At 40.6% G+C, this 25,822-nt stretch overlaps 1 protein-coding gene and 2 non-coding genes across 6 annotated transcripts; all 3 read right to left on the bottom strand.

Moving 5' to 3' along the window:
- Positions 1-4,786: 4,786 nt before the first annotated feature.
- LOC119492855 (ubiquitin-associated protein 2-like) lies at positions 4,787-24,438 on the bottom strand. 4 transcript variants are annotated; one of them, XM_037777696.1, is made up of 30 exons: positions 24,305-24,438; positions 21,512-21,649; positions 21,084-21,161; positions 20,825-20,935; positions 20,467-20,626; positions 20,086-20,163; positions 18,865-18,928; positions 18,584-18,666; positions 17,372-17,412; positions 17,027-17,091; positions 16,607-16,838; positions 16,223-16,478; positions 15,975-16,106; positions 15,367-15,503; positions 14,667-14,905; positions 13,602-13,845; positions 13,397-13,436; positions 11,774-11,894; positions 11,483-11,540; positions 11,016-11,235; positions 10,275-10,366; positions 9,820-9,867; positions 9,503-9,581; positions 8,953-9,147; positions 7,989-8,159; positions 6,950-7,054; positions 6,825-6,857; positions 6,406-6,479; positions 5,999-6,190; positions 4,787-5,614 (listed from the first exon to the last, which is right to left on the bottom strand). In XM_037777696.1, the coding sequence occupies exons 2-30, from the start codon at positions 21,605-21,607 to the stop codon at positions 5,519-5,521; spliced, it is 3,540 nt and encodes a 1,179-aa protein (XP_037633624.1). In that variant the 5' UTR covers positions 21,608-21,649; positions 24,305-24,438; the 3' UTR covers positions 4,787-5,518. The 4 variants fall into 4 exon arrangements, with proteins under 4 accessions (XP_037633624.1, XP_037633623.1, XP_037633625.1 ...); XM_037777695.1 differs by having other exon boundaries at positions 9,820-9,870; XM_037777697.1 differs by lacking the exon at positions 6,825-6,857 and having other exon boundaries at positions 9,820-9,870.
- LOC119493692 lies at positions 8,245-8,323 on the bottom strand. Its single transcript, XR_005208017.1, has one exon. It is a non-coding gene; the product is annotated as a small nucleolar RNA SNORD121A (small nucleolar RNA).
- LOC119493691 lies at positions 11,626-11,704 on the bottom strand. Its single transcript, XR_005208016.1, has one exon. It is a non-coding gene; the product is annotated as a small nucleolar RNA SNORD121A (small nucleolar RNA).
- Positions 24,439-25,822: the final 1,384 nt, after the last annotated feature.

Raw genomic sequence — 25,822 nt, forward strand, 5'->3', positions numbered from 1 at the left:
GAAACAGACACAGAAAAAAAACGATTATATATATTTAAAAAAACATGACATTTATATATCAGTTTGATGATTCTTTTTGTTGTTGTGACTGGTTGATAGTATGAATTGTTCTTGTGATGTATCTTGCATAAAAGTGGGTAAATTAGATTAAGACGGCTAAATCCCTGGACATGAGCTGAACTAACCTCACAGATAACCTAACTGTATGCCTGTGTTACGCGCCCACCACCCGTCCTTCTGCCCTTCATACTGGCTTTACTGCATATCCCCCTTAATCAGTCAGGCTCTAAATGTCATGCCCCTCATCGCAACACAGGTCACAGCTGACTAAACGCTGTCATTATGGAATGTGTCCGGTATTATCTGCAGTTGAGCCTTTCATTCAAGGCCTTTGTTGATTGATGGGTTTTTGTTTTGCAGCAGTTTCCTGGGGATGTCTCTTTGCACAGCGAAAACTCTGTTCTGTTCTGCATGGGACACAAGTGAAAATCAGCATAATTGCACTAATTGCAGCCAATTTCTCGCTGAATGGACCCCGCTGTCACATCTCACAACAAGCGGGGGGACAAGAACATCTCATGGTCCCCCAGATGGAGATGAAAGGGGAGTAAAGGAAAAAAAAAAGAAACACCCAGTGATCGTTCTCCATTCAGCCGGATGGAGGGGCTTGTAATTTAAAGAATAAAAGGAGAGGAGACAAAAAACAGCAGAAATTGATTTGAGTATCCAAATCAAGTACCCAGGTCACGAGGCCACCTTGAGAACCGAGGCCCCCGATTACCATTCAGGACTAAAATGTCGCGATATCCTGCGTGACAGCGTCACAGCTCCCCGAGTTCCTCCAGGGAGTGAACCGAGTGAACCCCAACAAGACGTCTTTGTCGACATCTGAGAGCGGATCGGTCATGAGTGTCAACAAACAGTCTGAGGGGCATTCCTGCGTGCATTCCTGTGCCTCTTCAATGAAATAACAGAGCGCATCGCGTGTTTAGGCCAAACACAACTTTTTAAAAAAACACCACACAACCCCCATGATACAACACAATGGAAGGCTCCAATAGGAAACTGCAGCCAACTTGCTTTATTCACGGAGGACGCAGCTAATTTGTTCATTCAGTATTAAGCCCAACATCTCTAGGAGAGAACCTCCCACGTGATTTTCTCATCCCATCAAGACAGGGGTGTTGTCAAACATATGTGTGCGCCTCTTACATTCAAGTGCATCTTGCGATTATCCTGCTCCTCCACATCTCTCTAATGTCTCCATGTTTACCCATGATGGCCTTTGCTTCCCTGTTCAATCATTTGCTTTGCTTTCCTCTCCAGATGTTACCCGCATCTTCTTTTTTTTAATGAATCTTGATCCGTACATTTCTTTAGAAAGCCTGTCTTTGGTTCAAGTTTTTTTAATTTGACCTTCGCTGCATCTTGTCTTTTCTTTCCTTCATGTACCTTTCTGTTCCTTCAGTTATTTCCTCGGGCTCATCGCTCTCTCTGACCCCCCTTATCTGTACCTCTCACTGGGTGGGCTTCTTGGGAGTTAAGGTTGACCTTTCAACTTCACTTTGACCTTTGACCTTGTAGCTGTAGGCTCCTGCACTTAGGCTACAATAGCACCTGCCACTCACCGACGTTCCATACTCTCTGCTCGGCATCTCATCCTCCAATCACCTCGGTTCCCCTCTTCTCTTCACCCTCTCCTTTGTCAGCCACATACCAATGTTATACAGGCTATTCTGGGGGCACACACACCCTACACACTCTGTGGAGAGAGATGGAAGAAGGGGGAGACAGAGAGAGTGGTATAGCCAAGTAAAAGTTTGGTCTCCAGCATCCGTGAGGAATGTGGATTCTAATCTCCATGCTAATTGCCTGTGTTTACTAGGTTTGCTCAATCTTCTCATGTCTCAAATATAACTCACAACTGTGCATTTAATCAGTGCCGAGGCCCAATGTTATGCATTATAAATATGGAAGGATATCTTCTAAATAAAAGGGTTAGTTTTCTATGTACCTGCGAGCTGTGACCCACCTGGTCTGGCCTCCTGTGTCAAAAAAGTGCTCCTGTGTCTGGTATGGACCCAGCAATTGACTTCATAACACAGTTATACATTGCCATCTAGTGGTGACTGATAACATTACACACAGGAGATTGCTGTTGAATTATGTCAATGTTTTCATGTTCATGTCTTAGTCTTCTGTCTTTACACTTTTACAGGTGGAGAAGAATTACTCTTCATCTGTTCCTGAACACATCAACTGTGCTCTGAGTACAATATTTCCCTCACTATGCAATGATTAGTGAAACAATTGCATTTTAAAGCAAAGTAACTGAAACGTTCAACTCGTCAACTAATTCATCGCTCATTTTAACATTGTATCTATTATATTTCATAAGTATTTTGATCGCGCAACACTGATCAAATATTCCGTAAAGAACCTGTGTAATACCTTGGTATCATTGGGGATGCATGTAAGTGAACTTTGGATAGGAAGGACTATATGATCCAAGCTTATTTTTTTCCACTTGTCGAACGATTTCATTGTATTTAATGGTGACCTTTTTAACCATAGAAATAAAATAAAAAATAAATAAAGTTACAACAATTAATTGCAAAGACTAAAAAGCAATTATAACAAAAATGTATATAACGTGTTTCTCGCCCAAAATCGCAGTTTATGTGTCCATCTGGTGAATGAATCATGGTACTGCACTCATCATAAAGGCATTGGCCTGGACGCATTAGCTGGTCAAACAGATCAATGGGTTATGGTTTTCTTTGAATGGGAACATGTCTGATAGATTGATATATAACAATTAAATGAGTTTTACAGTTACCTGAAAAAAAATTCAAATACCATTGCTATGGTACCCAAATGGTCAATTTGAAGATTCCACCTTTACGTGCATCTACTAAAACCTCTCCAAATTTGCTCTGCTTCACTTTATTAGCATCATTCTGTACACAGGTAATGTTCAGATCTTGTGTAATGGTTTGCTCGGGCTGTAACTGCATCATACCAAAGGGATATTCACTCTAAATGTGTACAGTTTTGTTATGCGAAAATTAAATCTTTCATTTATGCTGCGTTCCATCTTCGTTTACTCTGACCCATAACATACAGTATATAAAGATGCTCTGCAGAAACCTCACAAGTGTTACCTTTATTGTGATACCAAGATTATTCAAATAGACATCGTAGTTGCAGAGAAACACTCTATTCAATTTGGGCATGTCATTTTCAAGCAAGGGTCTGAGACAGAGGCCTAGGATTCAAGAGGCTAAATATAAATGATCACATTGCCACGATGTCTTATCAGTCCTGGGACTGATTGGATGAGGTGCAGACAAACGAGGCTCTCTAGTTCCTGAACAGATTTAACATTTCCCCCTAGAACTCACTCTGCATCCTGCATTACTGCTTCTCTCAAAATAGCAAATGGGGCTGTGACAATCCAAAGCAGAGGGTGATTTCCCACATCTATTCACATTTGTTCTGCATGACCGCATAATTATCCCATTTTAGTGAATGTGATTGTGGTGAATTACTATTGGAACTTAGAACAATCACATTCTCCAACTGTCCTGTTTTGTCTTTTCATATTTAAACTAAAAGTTTGCGCTGAGCAAAGGAACAAATCAATTTGTAATATATGTATAATATACGGCTTCATCTTCCTTCCTTTGATTTTGTAGTTGCATTTTTTTTTTTTCTATTAATAGCAATCATAGAATATGCATTTCATGGGAAAAGGAAGTGTCTTATGATGGAGCCACCTGTGTCTCAAGCTGGGTTACCATATGGCCAACTGGCTTAAAAGACTATTACAGAGAACACCGTTACAGCAACCAGTTTATAGAAAAGGCTCATTTCAGTTTCAGGGAACTATTCTTTTGGAAAATAGGGTTTTTGATTAATTTCACACAACTTTGCAAATTTACAGCAGGACCTCACACAAGTTAACGATTTGAAATAAAAACTATTTTATTATTCGATTAATGAGCTGTAGTGATACAAATTAAATCAAATTACTTAACTGCCATCCTATTTGCTCACATTAATCGACATATCCTGTAAACCAGTCAACAGATCAAAAATACAACCCCACAACTATCAGATAACTTTGAGAACAAATCTGCAGGTACTTATCGCATTTTCCAACACAAGGATGAGCCCAACCTCTGCCAACTGTCAACCATACGTTTGTGCTGATAATTACTAATTTATCAATTGCAGAAGGTGGAGAATGTGATGTTTTGCCAGCAGCAACAGAAATATAAGTTGCAGATTTGGTTTGAGTGCAATATACATGTTTACATTTTGACTAGAAATTATGAAATGAAAATAACTTTCAGGCGTTTTGTCACATCTGATTATCAATATTGTCATGATCTTAATTTCACTAATGACTGACATATGCATACCAAAATATTTTGGCTAAGATGACTATAATTGAAGTTTTACATAACCACAGACACCCATAATGATAGTTTCCATGTAACCATATACACACACAATACTGAAATTTGAATAAAATATTTAATTTTTAACTTTTTTTTGTTTCAAACGGTTCTAAATGGTTGAGTGAATGTGAAAACGTTGGGCAGGGGCTTTCCTGTGATGGACAGAAATTGCTCTAAGTTTCTGTATGATTATTGGCCATCTCTCTGACTTTGCATAATGAAATCAGAAAACTCCAGTTTGCAAATCCAACGGTCTGGGAAAAGCCATGTGAAAAAAACCAGCACATGCGCACACACAAATACAAAAAAAACCTCCGAAGTCAGATTTCCAACTGCTCAGAACTTTTATTTCGAGGGAAATCAGGGTTAAAATTAAATTAAAATATAAAATTTAGATGGGCAGGTCTGTCTTTAAAGGGAAGGTGTTGACAGAGGAGAGTCGGCAGCCCTCCAGAAGAAGGGAGGGAGAGAGGCAGGAAGGGAAAGACAGGAAGCTACAAAATGAAGTCTGGGGGACGAGTCTGGTCATTCAAGAAGTTATGTATAAAAAAAGAAAAAAAAGACGAGACAGATGCAGTTAGTTATTATAAACCCCACCCCCATCTGAAATGTCCTCATACGCAAATCAGTGCTATAGCTCTCTCCTTTTCCTTTTTCTTACAGGAAGTTTTAGATCATTTCTCCTCACTTCACTCGCTCTCACCATCATCATCTCATTCTGCCTTAATGTAACATCTTTTCCTGCAGTTTTGAAAAAAGTAAACAAAAAGTCCTTCAAAAATAAAATGCAGCAACCACATTTCATGTTCTACTATTACATATACAGTATATATATATAAATACATACATAAATATCTTACATGTACAACCAATTTTGAAAAGGGGGGGGAAAGAGAGAACCCAAAAGACTTATGAGGACTTGTGGAGGTGGGGGGAGCGGGGCACAGAGGCCCAGGTTGCTCATTGTGAGGGTAGTATGTCTTTCCATTTTTTATTTTAGCTATACACACACGCGCACACACACAGCCTTTTGGGGGAGTGGGAAGCATTCCTCAGTTGGCCCAGTAGGGGGAGGTGCCGTAGCTGGACTTGTTGCCTTGGTTTTTCTGCTGCATGCTGCTGGACTGACTGCGCTGACCAGGACCACCCTGCAGAGAAAAGAGTCCATTCAGTCAATGACGTTTAAGACAACGCAACTACCCAACAGGTTTATTTAATTTCCCATGATGTTTATTAGCCATTTCTAGCTGGAGGGACTAAACTTCACCAGCACAACCCACAAGAAACTACAGATACAGTTTTGGTCCCTGCCCCTTGAAAATATCTGTCCCCTGGGTAGTACTTTAAGGGCATGGGAACCATCAGGGAGGAGTTTGCACTAGTGTTGTATTCCTGGCTGGAATAGTAATGTTGTGTGGCTCACAATCACAGATAAAACACCCAGATTTACAAAACACTTCTAATGATGCAAACTTGTGTTGAGAAACCCTGGGTGGGCAGAATGTGATGTACGCATAGACACTTCAGTTTACCTGTCCGTCCTGTGTGAGGTGATGGTGCAGCAGCTGGGAGTGGGGCTGTTGGTGCGGTGGCAGGATGTGCAGGAAGGGAGCAGGGGCGTAGCCAGGAGCACCCCCAGGGTTCAGGGGCCCTGTTCCCCCCAGCGCTGAAGGCAGGCTGAAGGGAGGCGGTGTCCCCGTGTGGAAGCCCTGCTTGTCAAATGACTGAGGAGAACCGAGAGAAGACACAAGAGGTTAAAATAGATAATATAGGTCAACTTGATCAAGTAAAATAAAAATAAATTAAATGCCAATTCCACTTAGTGTTCCATAAAAAATCTCTAGCCTATGCGAAAATGTTTTTGTATCCAAACTTAACAAGCAAAAGCGTTAAGCCTTGACCTTAACACAGGCGTACGACAGGACAGCAAGTCACTCACCTGAGTTTTGCTGTAGATTGAACCTCCCATGTCCGGTACTCCTCCACCGGTGCCTGACCCTGACAGTCCTGGTGCTGAGAGGAGAATGAGAAGGAGGGAGTAGGAAGGAGGTAAAAGGAAAAGGTTGGAATGTAAGAGGGAAGGGAGGAATGCAAAAAAGGGAGGAAGAAAACAATAGAGAAGAGAGGAAAGTAAAGGGGTTAAGGGGGAAAAAGTACAACTGTGTCACTTCACTGATGATTGAATTGAATATGAAGCACTGATTGTTCATTTCCACTGTTAGTAGGAGGGGGGCCAGCCAGTAGGAAGAAGCATATTAAGTGAGGAGGCGCAGTGGCATGTTTCTCACTTTGTCTCCCTTTTGCATCTATCCATTTATGTGCACATCAAAGTGCAATCACACACGTGCAGATACACACCTTCCTCCAGAACACTCTTGACTGTAGAATCATCTGCAATTGTGAGTACATCCGTTTTTCCCACAGGGAAATGCCCGCTGACTTTGACTGTGTTGTTAAAGTGTGCGCACGTGTTGTGTGTGTACCTTTCCCAGGGCCGCTGCCCGCTGACTTGGCCTGTGACTGGGCAGAGCCTCCGTACCCTCCCTTACTGTACTCCCCACCGTGGGCTTGAGACAGGTCATCAAAGGCTGAAGGAGGAGGAGGAGGAGTACAGAAGAAGAGAGGAGGCAGAGCGAGCAAAGGAGAGATAAGGGGTAAGAAGAGAAAGACGGGAAACAGATAAGGTGAAGAGATGAAGAGGAAGAGGAAAGAGGATGGGAAGAGAAAAGAGAGGGGGGGCAGGGGAGAGAGAGGCAGTAAGGTAACCTGACTAAAATGGCAGCTGTGTCTATATTGAGCCGTGTCCAACTTCAGCGGGGGGTTTGAGCTATGCATGCAGCACAAGCAAAAACACACACAGGCCCGATTCCACACATGCATGCAGCATTTAGTGCACATGTATAAAGGGTTGGAAAGTGAATTATCTTCGTCTCCGTTTACACTCTCCACACTTAATTTATGCTGAGGTCTCCGTATACGCACCCCGTATCCCTCACAATACATGAACTCATAAAACACAGCTGTACCAAACTGTTGCCATTATGGATTACAAAGAATCATTCCTGGCAAACTTCACAAGAAGACAGTAGCTTGTGTACATTTGGGCATCAAAACACATCAGACAGAAGTGACTGGCCAGACAACCCTCTAATGTCACCATAACTAGTCCAACTGTTGAAGTCGATCAAGTAACCTCCTCAAGTGGGAGAACTCTCCTTGTTAAATTAAAAATAATAAAATAAAAACTACTTTTCGTGGCAAGTTGCCATGACAGTTTGAGGTAATGTGATAGTTAGGCAGTAATAATTTAAGATAAACCTGTGCTGTCATAGTTCAATAGACACACACAGGCTCAAGTCCGTTAACTCAATTCAAAAGCTGAATTAAAACTAATTGATATAATCTTCACATGGAAACTTTTGATCACTTGACTGAAAAAAAAGTGCCGTGTTAATTTTCAGAAAACAACATCAGTCAGAGCAGTGACCGTCAGACAGCCTTCTTGTTTTGTCCAGTTCTTACCTGCGCCATATGCATGCTGTCCGTAATTGGGCTGATGCTGTTGGTGATACTGATTGGAGGGGTTGGCCAGGCCCATTGCAGGTTGCTTGGCCGAAGCAGGAGGCACAAAGACGGTGGGGCCATACTGGAAGGCTGAGGGAACCCCCGGCATACCAGCATAGTACGGCAGACCTGCAAAATGGCAAGTTAGATTCTGTCAGCCTGCTTAAATATGATAAAGCAACTAAAGTACTTGACCCAGGAAACATGAGCAGGAGGATTGGAGATTCAGTGAAAGATATATCCACATAAAAAGATTAAGATATGTGCTTGTAAAACATCATTATCTCCAGACAAAGAGGGGAAACACAAAAAGAGCAATGAAAGCAGATTGCTAGGCAACTGTCTTTGTGTATAGCATTGTTACATTAATACCGTCTACACAAGTGCAAATTGACTTTATGTCTACATTAACATTTATGTAAATATTAGAGATGCTCTTAACTACTAATTTCCCTAACGTTTAAATGGAAATTTAAACTTAGACTAGTCGACTAGTCTAAAAGTAAGAAAACACTCAGAAAACAGGGCCGCAGCAACAGCTGAGTCAGCATGCGTCAATATGTAATTTAAATGCGCACATTAATAAAATAATAACAAGTTTAACCGACTAGTATTTCTGGTGCTGAGCGGACTAGCAACGTTTAATTGACTAGTTGACTAACCGCACACATCCCTAGTAAAAATCACTTATCACTTGTGTTTAATTGAAAAATAATCGTAAAGATTTGGGCCGTACTGACAGAAATCTGTTAAATTTTAAGAATTCCCTTTCTTTTTTAAATACTCAACAGACTCCTTACAAACATTTAAACAAGAATCCAAAAATTTGCATTAAGAGTAAATGCTGAGTGCGTGGATGGGTTGACTGGAAATAAGTTTGGCCAACATCCTCATCATTAAACATAATTTTACTTTTCCTTACCAGTGTATCCGTAGCCAGGGGGCAGAGGGGGATTGAGGAACGCCTGGTTCTGTGTTTGCTGACCCTGCCCCTGGCCTTGACCCTGGTTTCCTGCCTGCTGAGCCTGCTGGGGCTGTGATTGCACCCCGGCTGTAGACAGGCTCGTTGGGGGAGCTGGAGATGATGAATCATTCCTGCCAAACTTTGTCGCTTCACCTGGACAGAAAATGACGTTAGAGAAGACAAATTTGAAGGTGAAACAATAAATCTAAAAATCTTTTGCCTGTCTGTTGAACAGACAACATGGATTGGCAAAGAAGCCACCGGATTAAGAACAATTAAGTACTTTGTCACAGTCCCTGATCGGTCAAAATCTCCATGTTGATATAATCAATTATGCTAAATGTAATATTCTGTAGTGCAAAAATGAAATCAAAAGTGGAAAACAGAAGGATGTGTAATTTCATGAAACGGAGTAATTGCGTCAGTTGTTCAGTGTGAGCTACGAGACAATCTTGAAACATGATGCAGTAGACATATCAATTCAGAAACAACATAAAATTTGACTTACCAGTATATGGATTATTGGCCAGGCTCTCTCTTCCAGGCATAGCAGCCGCAGTACCAGGGAATGTTACACCATAATAATCCTGTGTAGGAGGAGAAAGATAATAATTAAATTGCCAAACGTACATCTCAGACTGCTACTTCGGGAATTTGGTGATATTGCCATGCAATAAAAGAGGATACATATTTTGAGCGGTTACTTTAGTAAAGGTAGCAGGAATGTAATATACAGGGAAACACATTTGAAAGTCCACTGCTGATTTACAAAAATACTAGAACCACAGTAATATGCAGCAGGGGACAGGGCAGAATAAGACTCACCATAGGAAGGCGAGACTGCAGCATTTGCAAGTCCTCGTATCCATAGATCTGCTGTTGAAAAAAAAAAAGACAATGGGAGAGAAGAATTGGTGATAATTTAGTACCATGTTGGAGTCTCTACTAAACCTCACTGTTGCGTGCAAACTCTACCCAGCTTTATTCAGTTTCTCAGTGCGTTCCATAGACATCATGTTAATCAGAACCTACTAAAACACAATCATCATCAACACTGAAACTCCCTACAGAGATAGGGAGTGACCTCACTGCCATAATTGTTCAACTCTTGATCAATACAGGACTCTTTTATTTAAGGTGTACATGAAACCTTACAAATAGATTAATGACAGCATGAAGATGCTTAGTGACACAACCCTTCTTCCTTTTTTAAAAAACCGAAGGACTTAATTAATACACAAACAAGTAAATAAAAAATTATTAGGTAAGTGTATAGTTACCGGGTAAGCAGGTAGCAAGCCACCAGGGCCCATGATGTACTGGTTGGCCAGGAGAGGTGGCACACCTTGGGCCAAGTTGGGAGGAGCTTTACCTGGCAAAGAGGAGAAAAAATGATTTTTACTTGACAGAAATGATGCACATTAAGTAATTATCTTGTGAGTTATATTTGCACCACAGAAATAGTAATAAAAACAGACAGTCTCATTTAAATCAACGTAGCAGGATGGTCAGAGGGCGGCCATTGTTATGTGAACTGTTGCCATTACGACCTTTGTAGCGGGCTAACTTCCGTGTAAACCAACTTTCAGAAAGTCGCTGACTCACTGGACTAAAACCTGTTGTTTTAGCGGCGTCTAGTGTGTGTGTGCGAATGGTCCCGCCATGCCGGCTGTTCCATTTAAGTAGGAAAGTATGAACTGCCCTTAACAGACGTTGATTCGGTTCTCTGACTACCTCCGCTGCTGGCTTAGCGTGTGTGTCACCATAACAACAAACAATAATTGCCATTTTTCTTCTGAACTAGTCAAATGACCAGAGCAAACAGTTCAATGACCGTTCTACTTCTATGATTTATACATAATTTACATAAAATTGTATAGATCTGCACGGTCTTAGTAGAGTGAAAACAGCCTGATAAGAGGAATTGTATTTGAAGACTACATTTTTTATTTCAAAGAATCTTTTGTACATAAGTTTGTGTGTTACGTTGGTGTGATTCCTGTGTCGACCTAAGAGCCTACCAGAGGTGGTGTTGAGCAGGGGTGCTGTGCGGTTGCCTGCAGCTAACAGTGTGGCATTTGTGCCATTAGGAGTTAATCCCGGTGCTCCAGATTGGTGCAGACCATTGGAGATTGAGCTACTGACAGCCAGGGGAGCTGAAGGACTGGAATTGACAGCTTGGCTGGATGACGACAACGAATAGGCATGGAGGTTGCCGCTACTGCTGTCCTCATTACTTATCTGGAGTAATACGACAAGAGCAGAAAGGTTGTGTGAGAAGAGAAACAGCAACTGTTTTGTAGGTCAAGGCATGAATGTCTTCATAAATAAAACCATGTGGCTTTATGTCCTGCACTCAAATAAGCCAACTGCACAATAACTGAGTGCTACATTTTTCAGCCAATATACCACATTCTTTTATTAACACAACTGCAGAGTGATGTTAAAGTAATCTAGTGTCTATGTGTAAGCATAAAAACACACTTACAGTGAGGGAGGAGCTTGTGGCGAGGGCCGATCCAGATGAGTGAGTACTGGTCACGTGACTAGAAAGAGAGTAAGATGATTCTGTCAGCCTGCTAAAATCTGATAAAGCAAATAAAGTACTTTACCCAGGAAACATGAGCAGGAAGATTGGAGATTCAGTGAAAGATATGTCCACATAAATAGATTAAGATATGTGCTTGTAAAACATCATTATCTCCAGACCAAGAGGGGAAACAAAAAATGAATCAATGTGCAAAATAAAATGCCACGATGTGTCCGAACCAACCCTTACCTGCTGAGCGAAGAGATGGATGTTGAGTGGGAAGGTGTAACGGCAGGGGAGGGGATGTGGTGGCCACCATCACTCGTCATAACTGGAGACTCAGTTATCACTGTTCTAGACGATGATGTAGCTGGTTGAAAAGATAAATAACAGATTAATTTGGTGTAAATCTCTGTTGACGTTACTAACTGATTCTGAGGGGAGAAATAAAAGAATGAAACGATAAAATAAACAAAGTTGGACGAGAAAGATGGGTTGAGTCTAGGGTGTGCGATATGACGATATTAGATCGTGAACGATTAAAATGTCTCTACAATCTGCATTTACAGCAAGATCGTAGAACCGTGCTACAGTGTACATTCTAACAGTTGCAGTTGCTGGTAGTTTCAAGATGGCGGCGCGTGTCAGTGCAGCGGCTCTTCACTTCCTAGTTTGGTGTTTATTTGTGTGTATGCTGGATTTGCTTGTCGAGTTTTGTCAGGCAAAGCATGTGTATAGTTGTCAAGACTTAAAATCAACGTTGTATTACAGCACAGTAACGCCGTTACAAGTGACTTTTAAAGGACGCACAACATACCGGCGGACATCTCCAGATCACCGGGGTCTACGTGGATTGTTCTCGGCTTCGAGAAGCGAATAGAGAGAGGAAGCAGAAACAAGGATGCTGGGCAGGGCTGCTGGCTAGGCTAAAGAAGCATCCACACAAACCACTGCTACCAAGCACCTTTCTTCACAAAAAAAATGGACGAATTGGAGCTACAGATGTCAGCTTACAAGTCTGCCAGGGACTGCTGCGTGATGTTAATAACCGAGACCTGGCTTCACCCGCTGATACCGGATGCTGCGGTGCAGCTAGCAGGCCACACAATGCACCGCCTGAAACGAAGCTAAGACTCTGGTAAGAGCAAAGGGGGAGGACTCTGTATTTATGTGCATAATGGCTGGTGTACAAACAGCCGAATCACTGAGTCACTGTTCCCCTGATTTAAAGGCTCTGTCAGTTATGTGTCGACCCTTCTATCTGCCGAGAGAGCCGACGGTAGTAATTATTACGGCTGTCTATATTCCACCTGTGGATCTGTGTCTAATAAGCAAAAGTCAAATTTAGTTCCTTTAAGGTTATGTAGCAACAGTGCACTTTATTTGAGTGTTGTGGTTTCCCTTTTGAAACCAATGTTCATTTTGGGATGGGATTTATGCAAAAGTCTAAACCAGGTCAAAATTCTTGTTGAATGTTCATACCTTGCAGAATTGCACACTTGATTAAAATCTGTTTGGCCTTAATGATCTGTTATTCTTTTTCCTTATGTTTTATTAGCTTATATTGCTATATATATATATTTTTTAATGGGGAAATTAGTTTGGTTGTAATGTTCAGTAACTTGCAAAATTGTCTTTAAAACCAGCATGAAAATAAATTGTGATAAGATTGTGGATTGTGATCATACCTTAAAAAAAACATGATCTGATATTTTGCCATATTGCCCACCCCTAGTTGAGTCTGTACTGGTCTTTATCAAACCTCATCCACTTTCACTGAAAGGACTCTTCCCACTTCCTATAGAATGCATTTAGCAATCAATATTCATCATATTGGATTTGATTGCCACTCCAGTTGCTGAGTGTACTTACTGTCCTGTGTGCTCTGTGTCTTCATGCCACTGTAGCCATTCTATGAGAAGAGAAATGATCAAAGTCTTAGTATTATCATCCAGCTATTTGTCAAGTATGAAGCAGACATTGAGCTTTCGAGAAATAACAGTGAAGACAGCGGTGGTCAACATCCTTTTTTTCATTTGGGTCCCTTATGCACATAGAGAAAAAGGTTTATCCTCACTGTGAGAGTAGCAGCTGAGGGGACATCTTTACTCTGAGAGTAGCCCAGATGAGGTGGCAGGGACCTTGGACCACTGCTCTCCACACGGCTGGCTGCGGTAGGGGCTGTAGAGGAGGGTGGAGCGGCTGCACTGGGAAGACCCATGGAGGGGGAGGGTGTGGCGCTGGGTAAGCCCAAGGATGGTGAGGGGAAGCTGGGATCTGATACGGCTAAGGGCAAGGTGGGTAAGCTGCTCATGTGTTCACTGTTCACAGGACAGAGAGAAAGCAAAATGGGGAAATAAGGATGAATATACAATAAACATACAGAGAATGTAACTGAAGTAAAGGCGGGATGTATTATTACTATTGGTTAAAATATTTAATCACGATTCATTGCAAATTAATTAAATTTTTAATCTGTTCAAAATGTACCCTAAAGGGAGATTTGTCAAGTATTTAAAACTTGTATGGGAGTGGGCAAATATGCTTGCTTTATACAAATGTATGTATATATTTATTATTGGAAATCAATTAACACAAAACAATGACAAATTGTACAGAAACCATCACAGGTACTGCATTTAGCATAAAAAAAATATATACTCAAATCATAACATGGCAAACTCAAACCATTAGCCAACTAGTATGACATTGGTTGGTACCAATTTTTTCCTTAGGTTTTTTAGTTTCATATGATACCAGTATTTTCACTCGAGCTTTAAAAATGAGCCTGCTACAACCTAAAAATCACAAGTTGCGTTAATGCCTTAAAGAAATTAGTGGCGTTAAAACGAATTTGCATTAACACGTTATTATCACGCTAAATTTGACAGCCCTAATTATTACTTGTTTAATTTAAAACATACAAGCAGTTTCTATCTGTAGCTGAGCTAAAATTAAGACATCAATCTCTAAACCCTTTAATCTCATTGATAAATTGAGTGCCCATGGATGCTTTTAGTGCTCTGCTTTTTGCATGGCTCAACATTTCATGCTGGACAGATGAACAAATTAAAAATAACAAATTCATGACATAAGCAGACAAACCTGTGCATAACACTCAAAGTCAAAACAATTCACATACCTCACAGATCCTGGCTTGGAGAACAGGCTGCTCTGTGGCTGCTGTGTGGGAACAGCAGTAGGGACAGGCATGGGTACATGAGCAGGGCCATGAGCTGGGGCTTGTTCCCTGGCCGACTCCGTCTGTGCCATGTCTCCCGTTCCACTACCAGCCTCAGACCCAAAGTCAAGAGCCCCAAACTGAACATTCAGGCCAGGTATATCTGCTGAGCCCGGCATCTCCACTGCTGACGACGGGATCTGAGAAGACATATATTTAATTAATATAATATATTATTTCTGATTATGAAAGGTAAAGTCATAGGAGTGGAGTTCACAGCTTGTCTGCAAACTCAACTTGTTTTATCTTCTACCCAGCTGTAGTCAGTGTCTCAGTGCGTTCCATAGAAGTCATGTTTGATCAGAACCTACTAAAACACATTCATCATCAACACTGAAAATCTCTACAGAATAGGGAGTGAACTCATGGCCATAATTGTTCAGCTCATGGTTAATACAGGGCTCTTTTATTTAAGGTGTACACATACCACATAGCCAGTCAGCTAGCTAGCTGGCTTGTCAAGCATGTGAGAGCAGATACATTATTGAAGACTTTTAGTTTCTGCCACGTCCTGCAAGTAATATTGCTCTTTTGATATTTTTGCGAGGAGGTATTACACTTGTTTTGTCTGATTAAAGGTTCAGATATCAGAAGAGCTCACCTTTGAGGGAGGAGGTACTCTACGTCTCTGTGTCTTTAGCTGCCGCTGAGGGGGATCTGTGACGGAAGGCTCCATGCCTGGCAACTTCACTCCTGGAGAAGCTCCATCTCTTACAGGAGGGACGGAGGACTCATGACCTGAAGGAGATTGACAATGTCGTTAAAATCACAGCACTAGGATCGAAATAATTGTCGGAGCAAGACATAATGAAGACTGTTGATACTGCCACAATCTTACAGCACGGATACTGTTGAATGCTTAGCAGAGAAGACACTGCCTCAACTATATTGTGTGCTGAATATTTGTCTTAGATATCAGCTCTGTAGCCATTATCTTACCAGTCTTCTTTTCAAATGTGTTACAGTCTACAAAAAAGGCAAAAGGAGCATTTAAGTGTTTGTTCTAGTTTATTTTATTGTGGCTATTGAACAGCTCAGTGGGTCATGAAGCACTTCTACTGCTTCTGGTTTTCTTATCTCATTAATCCGCTAATTATCAATATTCAGTTATTAAAATAATAACTTGAGTTGCAGCTCTAATGTCATGTGGTATTCTAAGCAACTTTTCAGACTTTAATGGCATAGTATGATACTGTCCTGCAGCTTTACCTGGCGGTGTGGGGACCTGTGGAGCATGTGACAGGCCCAGAGGATCAGTGATGGGAAGTATGGAGGACTGTAGATGCCTCTGAGCCAGCTGGCTGAGCACCGCTGATGGCTCTGGTTGAAGCTTCATCTCCACTGGAGAGAATGCAGATAAATATATATTTATATACCTATTGTACTGCAGTGTGCACTGTTGTTGTGTTACATTTCTGTGTTAGATTTGTAATTTTCTTTAAGAAATTTAAACTTACAGTGTTGGGCAGCAACAGGGCCGTTCTCCACTCGCTGAGCCTTGATTTCTAAAGAGGGATAGGAGGCAGCAACAGGGTTCTGCATCGGAGGTGGCCCTGCATCTTTGGAAACATTAATGTTGCTGGCGGTGGCCAACGTCTGACTTGCTCTCTGACCAAGCCGAGGCCCATTGAGCTGCTCCGATGTCCTAATGTCAGAGGCAGGTGTCGGCTTAGGTGCATTCAGGGACCCAAAACCAGAACCCAGGACTGAGGACTGAGAGGATGAGAGAAGAAAACAAGAAATGAATATCATATATTAAATTTGTGGGCACATAAACATGCCTGTAAGTATTTGTTGATGCTTGCACTTGTGTAAGTGTGTATACGTGTGGCTGTCTGTACCAGTGCAGCATGTGCGTAGGTGGTACTAGCAGAGGCGGCATGGGCGTAGCTGTTGGCTGTGGCATGTGCGTAGCTGTGTGTAGCAGTGCGTCCATTGTGGTGGGAATTGGTAAACACCAGGCTTTGGCCCAAATCCTCGGCTGAGGGGCCATCGACTATCGCCCCCAAGTCAGAGTCCATAGAACCCCCTACAGCGACTCCAGTCTTAGGCAGTAAGCTAGCCAGGTCAACACTGAGGAGAGGCACAAGACGAGAGCAGAAGGAGTGGGGGGAGTGAAGAGTGGAAGAAAAGGGGGGTTTGGGGAAGAGGGTCAATAAGCAGAAGATAACCGCACAGATTAATAAAAAAGTTACTCTCCAAAATAAAGCCTGTTCTCTGTAGTGTTTCAAGTTGACTGGGCTTTGGGCAGGATGGCTTACTTGGATCCAGGTGTTATGTGGTTTGCTTGAGGAGAAGAGGCAGTGAATACTTTGGTCTCAGACAACTGTGAAAAGGACAGGAAGTGCATCCATTAGATTAATTTAGGCAAATGTGCAGTATTGTATATCAACAACAATTCAGAACCACATTGATATAGTTACATCACATAAAATCATTGACTCTTAACCAATAGTATTTAGTAAGTTAACGTCACAAGACAATCTAAAATAACACTAGATATTAGGCAAGCCAGTGCAGATTTAAAGCAATCCAAGTAAACAAACTATGTAGGCCCTCAAATTAATGCAAATCCCTTTCAGATCATTATAAAAGTGCGGCCTTACATCCTCATTCCAGTCCTCTGATGCCCAGTCTTCCGGATTGCCTGCCCATGTTCCAAAAAAAAAAAAAGTTAGCCAAGTTAGTGTTAGGGATGTCACGGGAAGGAAATTTTCCCACCGGTTAATAAACTCGTGACAACATAAATGTTACCGATTACACCGGACATTTTACAAGAAAAGATGACGCTCAATATCTGTGGAGCGCTTTCTTTGATCTTTAACATTGGATGGCTGTGTGTCTGACTTCTCCGGTCGAGCTTTCGGTGCCGGGCTGTACGTTTCCATCCAGTGCCGCTGAACCACTCACACAGCCTGCGACCCCTCCGTCCTCCTTATTGCATTGGGTTTAAATCCAAAATATTGCCAAACAGGTGCCTTTGCTTTTCGCTTTGACACAAAATCCTCTGCTGTCGTCTTGTCTGTCAACTCTCTCTCCTCCCATGTGTGTGAAATCTGACTCCTGCTTCTCAGACACTTTCGGTTTATAATTGTAGCGCCCTTTGTCCGACTATGTATTGATAACACGCTTAGTATTTTACAAATTAGTTTTTTATTTGATGAACGCGGCACTGATACGCAAAAATGAACTAAATGGGTTTTATTTCTATAAAAAAAAAACGATGGTGGGGGCAGTGGGCAAGTTATGTAACCAGCGTATGCCCGAACACCGTTAACACCGACTACCGCAGCGAGCCTACTCATCTCAGCAACCATTAACCACTCCAAGCAGTGATACAAAATAAAGCACTCTGCCTGCTTTAATAGAACACTACAATTAAAAGCCCTTGAATCCAATGTATAGATTAATTTGCCCATTTCTCCTTGAATCTGCTTCTATTTGGCAACTAGTGGCCTGAATTTGGAATATCTTGCTGATTCGGTGCAAGTGAACTAGACGAGGTTGAGAAGACATATATTTAATTAATATAATATATTATTTCTGATTATGAAAGGTAAAGTCATAGGAGTGGAGTTCACAGCTTGTCTGCAAACTCAACTAGTTTTATCTTCTACCCAGCTGTAGTCAGTGTCTCAGTGCGTTCCATAGAAGTCATGTTTGATCAGAACCTACTAAAACACATTCATCATCAACACTGAAAATCTCTACAGAATAGGGAGTGAACTCATCACCATTTGACTCAACAAAGCAATTTTACAGGGAACATAGGAAATTGCATCAAAACGTGACATCTTATGTTCCATTATTTTCCTTACCAGTTCCCTCAGCAGGTTCATTGCCATCCCATGCCTCCTGGCGAGCTCGAGCATTAGCTGAGTAGTCAGCAGGATTGAAGGTGCTGAAAGAAGTAGAGTGGAAAGAGGAGACAACAAGAATATAAGTGTAATTGAAGAGAATTGCATCTGTTGTTGCTACTGAATGAGGAGATCCAGAAACTTAATTTATCACACATTTTTTAGGAATATCCGTGTAATCACCATCACCACTTCCTCATCCTACTTCAGGCTCAAGATTTACACTAAACACACATTCTTACCCCATTCCCTGGGTGGAGAACCTGTTGCCATCAGCTGCTCTTCCTCTACCGCGAACCCCTGCCCCTGAGGACACACACACAAAACAACCAGATGATCTCTGCTGACTGGTCCCTTTCAGCCTCAACTCTTCATTAAGCATTTTTAAGGTTACTGAAAAAAGTTGTTTCAGTCATTGACCTTCGTTTGCATTAGACAATATTATAATTGTCTGTTTTTGTTTCAAACCATACCTGCATACATGTGTCTAAGTTTCTTTTCCATCATGTTCTACAATCTGGCATTTCTTAAGTTTTGTGCTCAAAAAGTAAACTAATAATACAGTGCAATGTAATAGTTAACTACACCAGAATGATATCACAAATCTGTGCTGTCAAAACATACATACATGGGCCATTGAGGTGTACGTTAGACAGGCTGTCTAAATAACCCAAAAGATATGCTTTTGTCCAAAGAATGTCTTGATGTTGACATTTAACTTAAGACATTTAACAGCTATTCATAAAGACAAGCAGCTACAAGTTAAAACATAACCAGCCATCTGACACAATTTCTTCTGAACCAGGCCTTGATTGACCTCACCATTCTTAGATTACTGGTCATTACAAAAAAAGCCTTCAAATCAAGCCAGATTCCACTCCTTTTCACCCTCTCCAATCTCTTTATCTATCGCAGACATCCCCCGCCCAACTAAACACACACTCAAGCAGCTGCAGGGACTGAGTGCATTCCACACATGTTGAGTGCTGCAATACTCTAAATGCCTGCAGACACAAATAGATGTCGCTTGCTACATCACCAAAACATGCACAACAACATCTGAGAATTTCCAATCTAAAGATTGCAGTTACCAAAAAAAACAGACGATATTACAATTTTCTTTAATTTTTAGACATGCGCAAATGATGGACTGCAGGGTTGTCGAAAGTAGACACATAAGCAAGCAATTAACCTATAAGGCAGATGTTTTCAATTTCTACCAAATATAGGTATACCAAATTTGATTTTAGTTTCAAAATACTCATTTCAGTTTTTAACCTGCATGTTTTTAAATCTCTTTACATTAACGGGACAAGAGCCTCGGAAAAAGTAACTGGTAGCTATAGAAACCACTTTTTTTCCATAATCTTTGTATGATACAACTTTGCACCTCTGGACTCCGTGCTAACAAACTGGCAACGTATTCAATAAACTAAAGGGGTGTCATTTTCTGTACTGCTCACCTCTGCCCCGCCCTCTGCGTCCACGGTCTCCCCCTCTCTCTCCAGGAGCCACCTCAAACCCATTCTCCTCTAACCGACCTAGAATCCAACAAGAAATAAAGGTACAGGTAAATTAATACATTAAACTCATATTATTCATACTGAACTGGGAGAAAGGCCTCAGAGCCTTTTTAATTAAACCCACTGGGAAATCAAAGTTGAGCAAATTAGAAATGTTGAGGGGAAAATTCCATATACTCAGCATACTTTTAACAACATAAGACCGAAAATAAACTTGTCAAAGATGCATCAAATACAGAGAACACTATTGTAACAGAATGACAAGGAACATACAGCTACACAATCCAGACAGACTGGATAAACATTTCTTCATTTTTTTACCTTCACGCCCTCTGCTGATGCCTCTGCCCCTCCTGTTGGATGCCCCACGTCCGCGACTGGCCTCCCTTTCCCCTCCTTTCTTCTCCCTGCTTTCCTTTATCTCTGAGGGTCCTCCTTCTTTCCCAAGGCTACGCTTCTTCCCTACAGTCTCCCAGGAGTTCTGACAGATGTAAACAAGAGAATGTGGTTGACTTAATACATAAATAAAATAGACCTATACTGTGATTTAAACTTTGCATTAAAATAGTTCATGGTGTTTTTGTTTCTGCAAAATCCCAGGGAAATTGCCATAAGTCATTAACACAAGCATAATATGTATATGTGAATGTGGTTTGTGCATGTGTACATAGATTCTTACTGTGTCAGAAGTGCTCTCCAGCAGAAAATTGATGGCTCTGTTTACATCTTCGTTGCAGTCATGGAGGGCTACCACGCACTCATCTTGAGTCTTCCCAGTGACCTCAATCAGCTGTGAGCGTGCAAAACAAAAACACGTTAAGTTAGATCACCACGTGATGCAATGGAGGGTCCCAATGTCCAAGAACTCTTAGAAGATATGCTGGTGGATCCAAAAAATGTATTTTGTCTAAATGTGTGTACATGCACAAACACATTACCTGTTTGACCTTGTCTTCAAAGTCAGCATCATTTTTGTCGTAGATCATTTGGGCTAAACGAATCTGTTCTGCTGTTGCCTGGTAAACAAACGGAGTTCAGTTAGAAACAATACAACAGGAACACATGGAGCCTGGCCTCCTTTTCATATTCAAACAATACATCAGTCCAACAGACACTCGGTTTTATTTACTTATTTCAATGAAAGACACTACAATCCTGGTGAAGGTATACCATGTAGGATGTGGTCACCTAAAAATCCTTTAAGATTGTGAAATTACATTTTACATTCATTCAATATCAGTATAATAAAATTCAAAACTAAGTGAGGCAACCTTTGATTATACTAATAATAAAAAAAAGACTATTGTAATTGAGCAGGACAATAAGGCCTGGATGCGACTCTGTACATACAATGGTGAAAACCCACCTGTATCTGTTTCTGTGGCTGTGTTGTTTGTGTGGTGGTAGGCATCGTTTTATCCCGAGTCCCCCGGGCTTGATTGCTGGCCACTGAAGTCATCATATACAGTATATACAAAACAATGTATGTACAAAATAGAAAAATCTGTAGGGGAGAGGGAGAGGGGACAGAGGCAAAGTGAAACGACATCCACCTGTGAGATGGTTATATTCCTAGTGAAATATAATAAATTATGCCAATACAATGAACTGAATTTGAGCAGACTGAGACTCACTGTTGTCAAAGTATACCATGTAAGACTATAACCCCATCTGTCGCCCCCCCACCACCCGGGTTAAATTTAGCCAACCAAAAGGGGACCGTCCGGGTGTCAACTTACAACCCTCCCTCCAGTCTCCCACACAAAAACACAGTGATTATGCACCAGCATATGTTATGGGTATTATGAATTATAACACAAAATAATTATAATTTATCTCTGATTAATTATATTTTGACTTTACAATAGTTGCAATTTCAAACTAATTTTACTGCAACAGTGATCCTTTTTAATGTATTTCCCCCCCTCCTGAGGACATTTTCTCCTGTTTCAATGTTAGTTAACGCAGTTGGTTTTGGGGATAAGGACCGTCTCTAAGTTTGGCAAATGTCTGATGTTTACTTCCTATTTTTTACTACAACAATCAATCTTGAACAAAACACTCTTAATTCTTGCATGCTTATCCCTGTCACTGTTAGATGAAATATGTACACATTATAACACTTTTCCCAAAGTCAGACAGTAACAGCCATTCTGGCATTTGATTAAAAGTAATAAGTAACCTAACAACAAAAGGAACTTTGGGCTTCATGCCAGAGTAAACAATGTCTAAGGAAGCATACAATTTCCATGGGTTATATTATATATTGCATACATTAACTGGGTTTAACTAATAATACTACCAGTTATATTATATATTGCATACATTAACTGGGTTTAACTGATAATACTACCAGTTATATTATATGACATACATTAAAAATAACACTACCAGTTACATTATATATTACATACATTAACTGGGTTTAACTAATAATACTACCAGTTATATTATATGACATACATTAACTGGGTTTAACTAATAATACTAACAGTTATATTATATGACATACATTAAATAACACTACCAGTTATATTATATATTGCATACATTAACTGGGTTTAACTAATAATACTACAAACTGACAACTTGTCAGCATGTGAACACAACAAATAAGGCTGTGATCATTATTGTCTGACAATATGTTTGCTGACGTGAGACAGCACCGCACGGTTAATGTAGACAGCTGTATAATAATCTCTATATCTGTTCTGACACTGTGTAGCCCCCAAGCCTGGACTCCATGACAGTTCACCAGTAAAAAGGTGTATTTATTTATTTATTCCTATCTGAGAAAAATGATATAAATAACAACCACCGTCTCCATTTTTGGGAACCAAGTGGTTTTAATGATTATACACATGTATATATATACACTGTATATTTGTTTTATGAACTTGTCCTACCATTTTACCACTTCTTTTATTATTAATATGTTCTGTTACTCTGTTTACTCTATCTGCTTTTATTGTCTGATGTTCTGTTTTAACAGTAACAATATCTTTTACTTTATTTATCTGCTTTTATTGTCTTGTGAAGCACTTTGTAACATCTGTTTTGAGAAGTGCTATATAAATAAATGTATTATTATTATTTGTGTTTTTTTTCTGAGAGTAGGATGGGGTGAGGAAATGTAAATTAAGTTCTCTGCACAGATCTAACCTAAGTGATGACTGAATCCTAACCTTATATATAGCACGGCACGGCTAACGTCAGCTGTATAATGTAGCAACTGTTAGGCAACGCACGTTTATTTATATAGCACATCTCATACACAAAGGCAAAGTGCTATACATAAATATACATATATGTTAGTATTTGTACGAGGCTAACGTAGGTGATATTAATGAATCCTAACCTTATTTAGGTGAACGTCTCAAGAAAGCTCGGCGGAAACATGAGCCTCACATTAGCTAACATTCACATTAGCTAGGTCAACTAGCGTTAGCTCGAAGCTAGCAGTAGCCTGTCAACCGCTCCTCTTTGTTCCGTGTGAGAAACACACACGGCTCATACCTTTAAACGTCATGATCTGCTGGCACAATATGAACAGCAGTGACAATATACAATCTATTAACCTGTCCGATGTCCGCTAAACGTGCCTGCTGTTCGGAGAGCAACCACAAAACAAATAAACAAAGTGCGACGATGTACCCTTTTGTGTAAACCGAGCTACCATTAGTCACTTAAGCGAACATTGGGAGGATAAATGTAGCTTAAGTTGGCAGCAGTAGGCGAACACGAAACTGAAACGAACAAACGTCGTGTGATACATTCACATTTACAACAACCGGTGTCCAACACTACGTACCGGGAATATAACACGGTGTGTGGGGGAGAAAAGTTGTCGAAAAACGCGTGGCCCGCTGCCATTAAAGCTACGACAGATATGAAGCTAGTTAGCTACATGCTAACTAGCTGCCCCGGCATGTGAACGGCCCGTCCGCATACAATGGACACAACGGCTAGTTAGCAACGAGCTAGTTAGCAACGAGCTAGTTAGCTATCCACCGAAAAGGACGACCTGTTTCTCTGATTTGACCACCTGTGTTTCCTTAAACTAGTGTAAAAGTTATCATATAAGACGCCCGAGTCGTTAAAGGTGTTTTTAAATCGACTAAATAAGCACAACAACATGTGTTAATTGTTTCTCTTTTACCTGCTAACACGCTTCGCTCAGCCAGCAGCAGCAGCAGATGCTGTCACGTGACCTACCGCGCCGTTGTTCACCGTTGTGAAGCTGAGACAGCCAATCAGAACCAACCGAGTTGGTCACGTGGTTTAAGCAACGTGCTTCCTTACGTGCGCGTTCCTGTCGAGGAGGAGGAGCGCGCATAGTAATATTTCCAGTTTGAGGACTTGAGGTGAAAACTTTTTTTTTTTACATTAGAGTTTGTTTATGTGGAGATTTTCCCATATTTATCCTCCTGGGAACAAAGTTAAAAAAAGTGTCCTCCAATTACTTTTTTTGTGTGATTTCCTTCCTATTTAGGGTTAAAACGAAAATCTTAACAATTTAGGCTTGTTAAACTTTATTTTTATTGTCCACTGTAGTGGACTATAGGACTATTTCAGTGTGAAAAGACTTTAAAAAATGAACAGATTATGGCTGTAGAGTGATATTAATCCAAGAATACATTCAAATTGATTAAAAAAAAAAAAATGCCATATCATTGGAAATCCTATGTCCTCTTTACAATACACCAGGGGTTGATAGAGTAGGTCAAAAGAGTAAGAGGATATGTATGTGGACAAAATGTCCACTACAGAGGACACATGTCAGTGGGCTGGGTCTCAGGAGGATATATTTATATAGTTGCTGTTAGTAACTTGCCCAAGCAGTGTTTTTAATGTGTAACTTCATATACTTATGATCATGTGCCCTGATAATTTATGGTAAGATTATTAGTGTTTTCCTTCAATAGTGATGTATGTTTGATGTTCTTTGTTTGACATGTATGTTTCTTCTCTTCTCATCCTGTTTTTTTTCCATGGTGCAATGGATATGTGATGATGTCACTTCCTCAACCAATAGGGATGGCAGACACTTCCAATCATCCAATCACATTGATTTGGTGGTGTTTAAAAGAACACATACCACCATTTTATCTTGTTAATGTCCTGATGAAGGTCCTTGTTGACCGAAACGTTGACTAATAAAGCGGAGAAAAATGTGTGCGGGAGCAAGTCATTTTTAAAAAAAAGTACATATTGGAGGGGATCTACTCCCAGCATCACAAACAATTTTGAGAATGTGCATGTTTTCCTCTCCTTGAAGATTTTCCCATATTTAGCCATATGTAATTGTTGATGTGAGATCATAGGCTATACATGTGATGGGCTATGCTTTAATTTTTCTGTTCAAGAAGGAGTTGTTTATTTCTTGAGCCCAAACAGGTTGTGTGAGTTTCTTTGACGGTGGTGTAATAGTAAGTACGTAAGTAAAGCTTTATTTATATAGCACCTTTTAAAACACACCGTTACAAAGTGCTTCACACACAAGAAGAAACATCAAACAAGGAAAAAAAAAAAAAAATGGAACAAGGAGATCAGCAATGTAACTGGGGGCGAGGTCATGCAGTGCCTTAAATGTAATTAGCAAGATCTTAAAGTTGATACAGAATTTTACAGGAAGCCAATGAAGGGATGCCAGAACAGGGGTGATGTTAATACTAAT

Source organism: Sebastes umbrosus, chromosome 8, assembly GCF_015220745.1.
Source record: "Sebastes umbrosus isolate fSebUmb1 chromosome 8, fSebUmb1.pri, whole genome shotgun sequence".
NCBI classification, from domain to species: Eukaryota; Metazoa; Chordata; class Actinopteri; order Perciformes; family Sebastidae; genus Sebastes; species Sebastes umbrosus.

What these genes read in the sequence shown, in the direction of transcription:
- LOC119492855 (XM_037777695.1), bottom strand. Translation starts at nt 21,607, where the DNA reads ATGATGACTTCAGTGGCCAGCAATCAAGCCCGGGGGACTCGGGATAAA. An exon ending in TTGAAGACAAGGTCAAACAG is followed by an intron (nt 20,936 to 21,083) that starts GTAATGTGTTTG and finishes GCACGCTCACAG; the next exon opens with CTGATTGAGGTCACTGGGAA. An exon ending in CACATAACACCTGGATCCAA is followed by an intron (nt 16,839 to 17,026) that starts GTAAGCCATCCT and finishes GCCTCTCCTCAG; the next exon opens with TGTTGACCTGGCTAGCTTAC.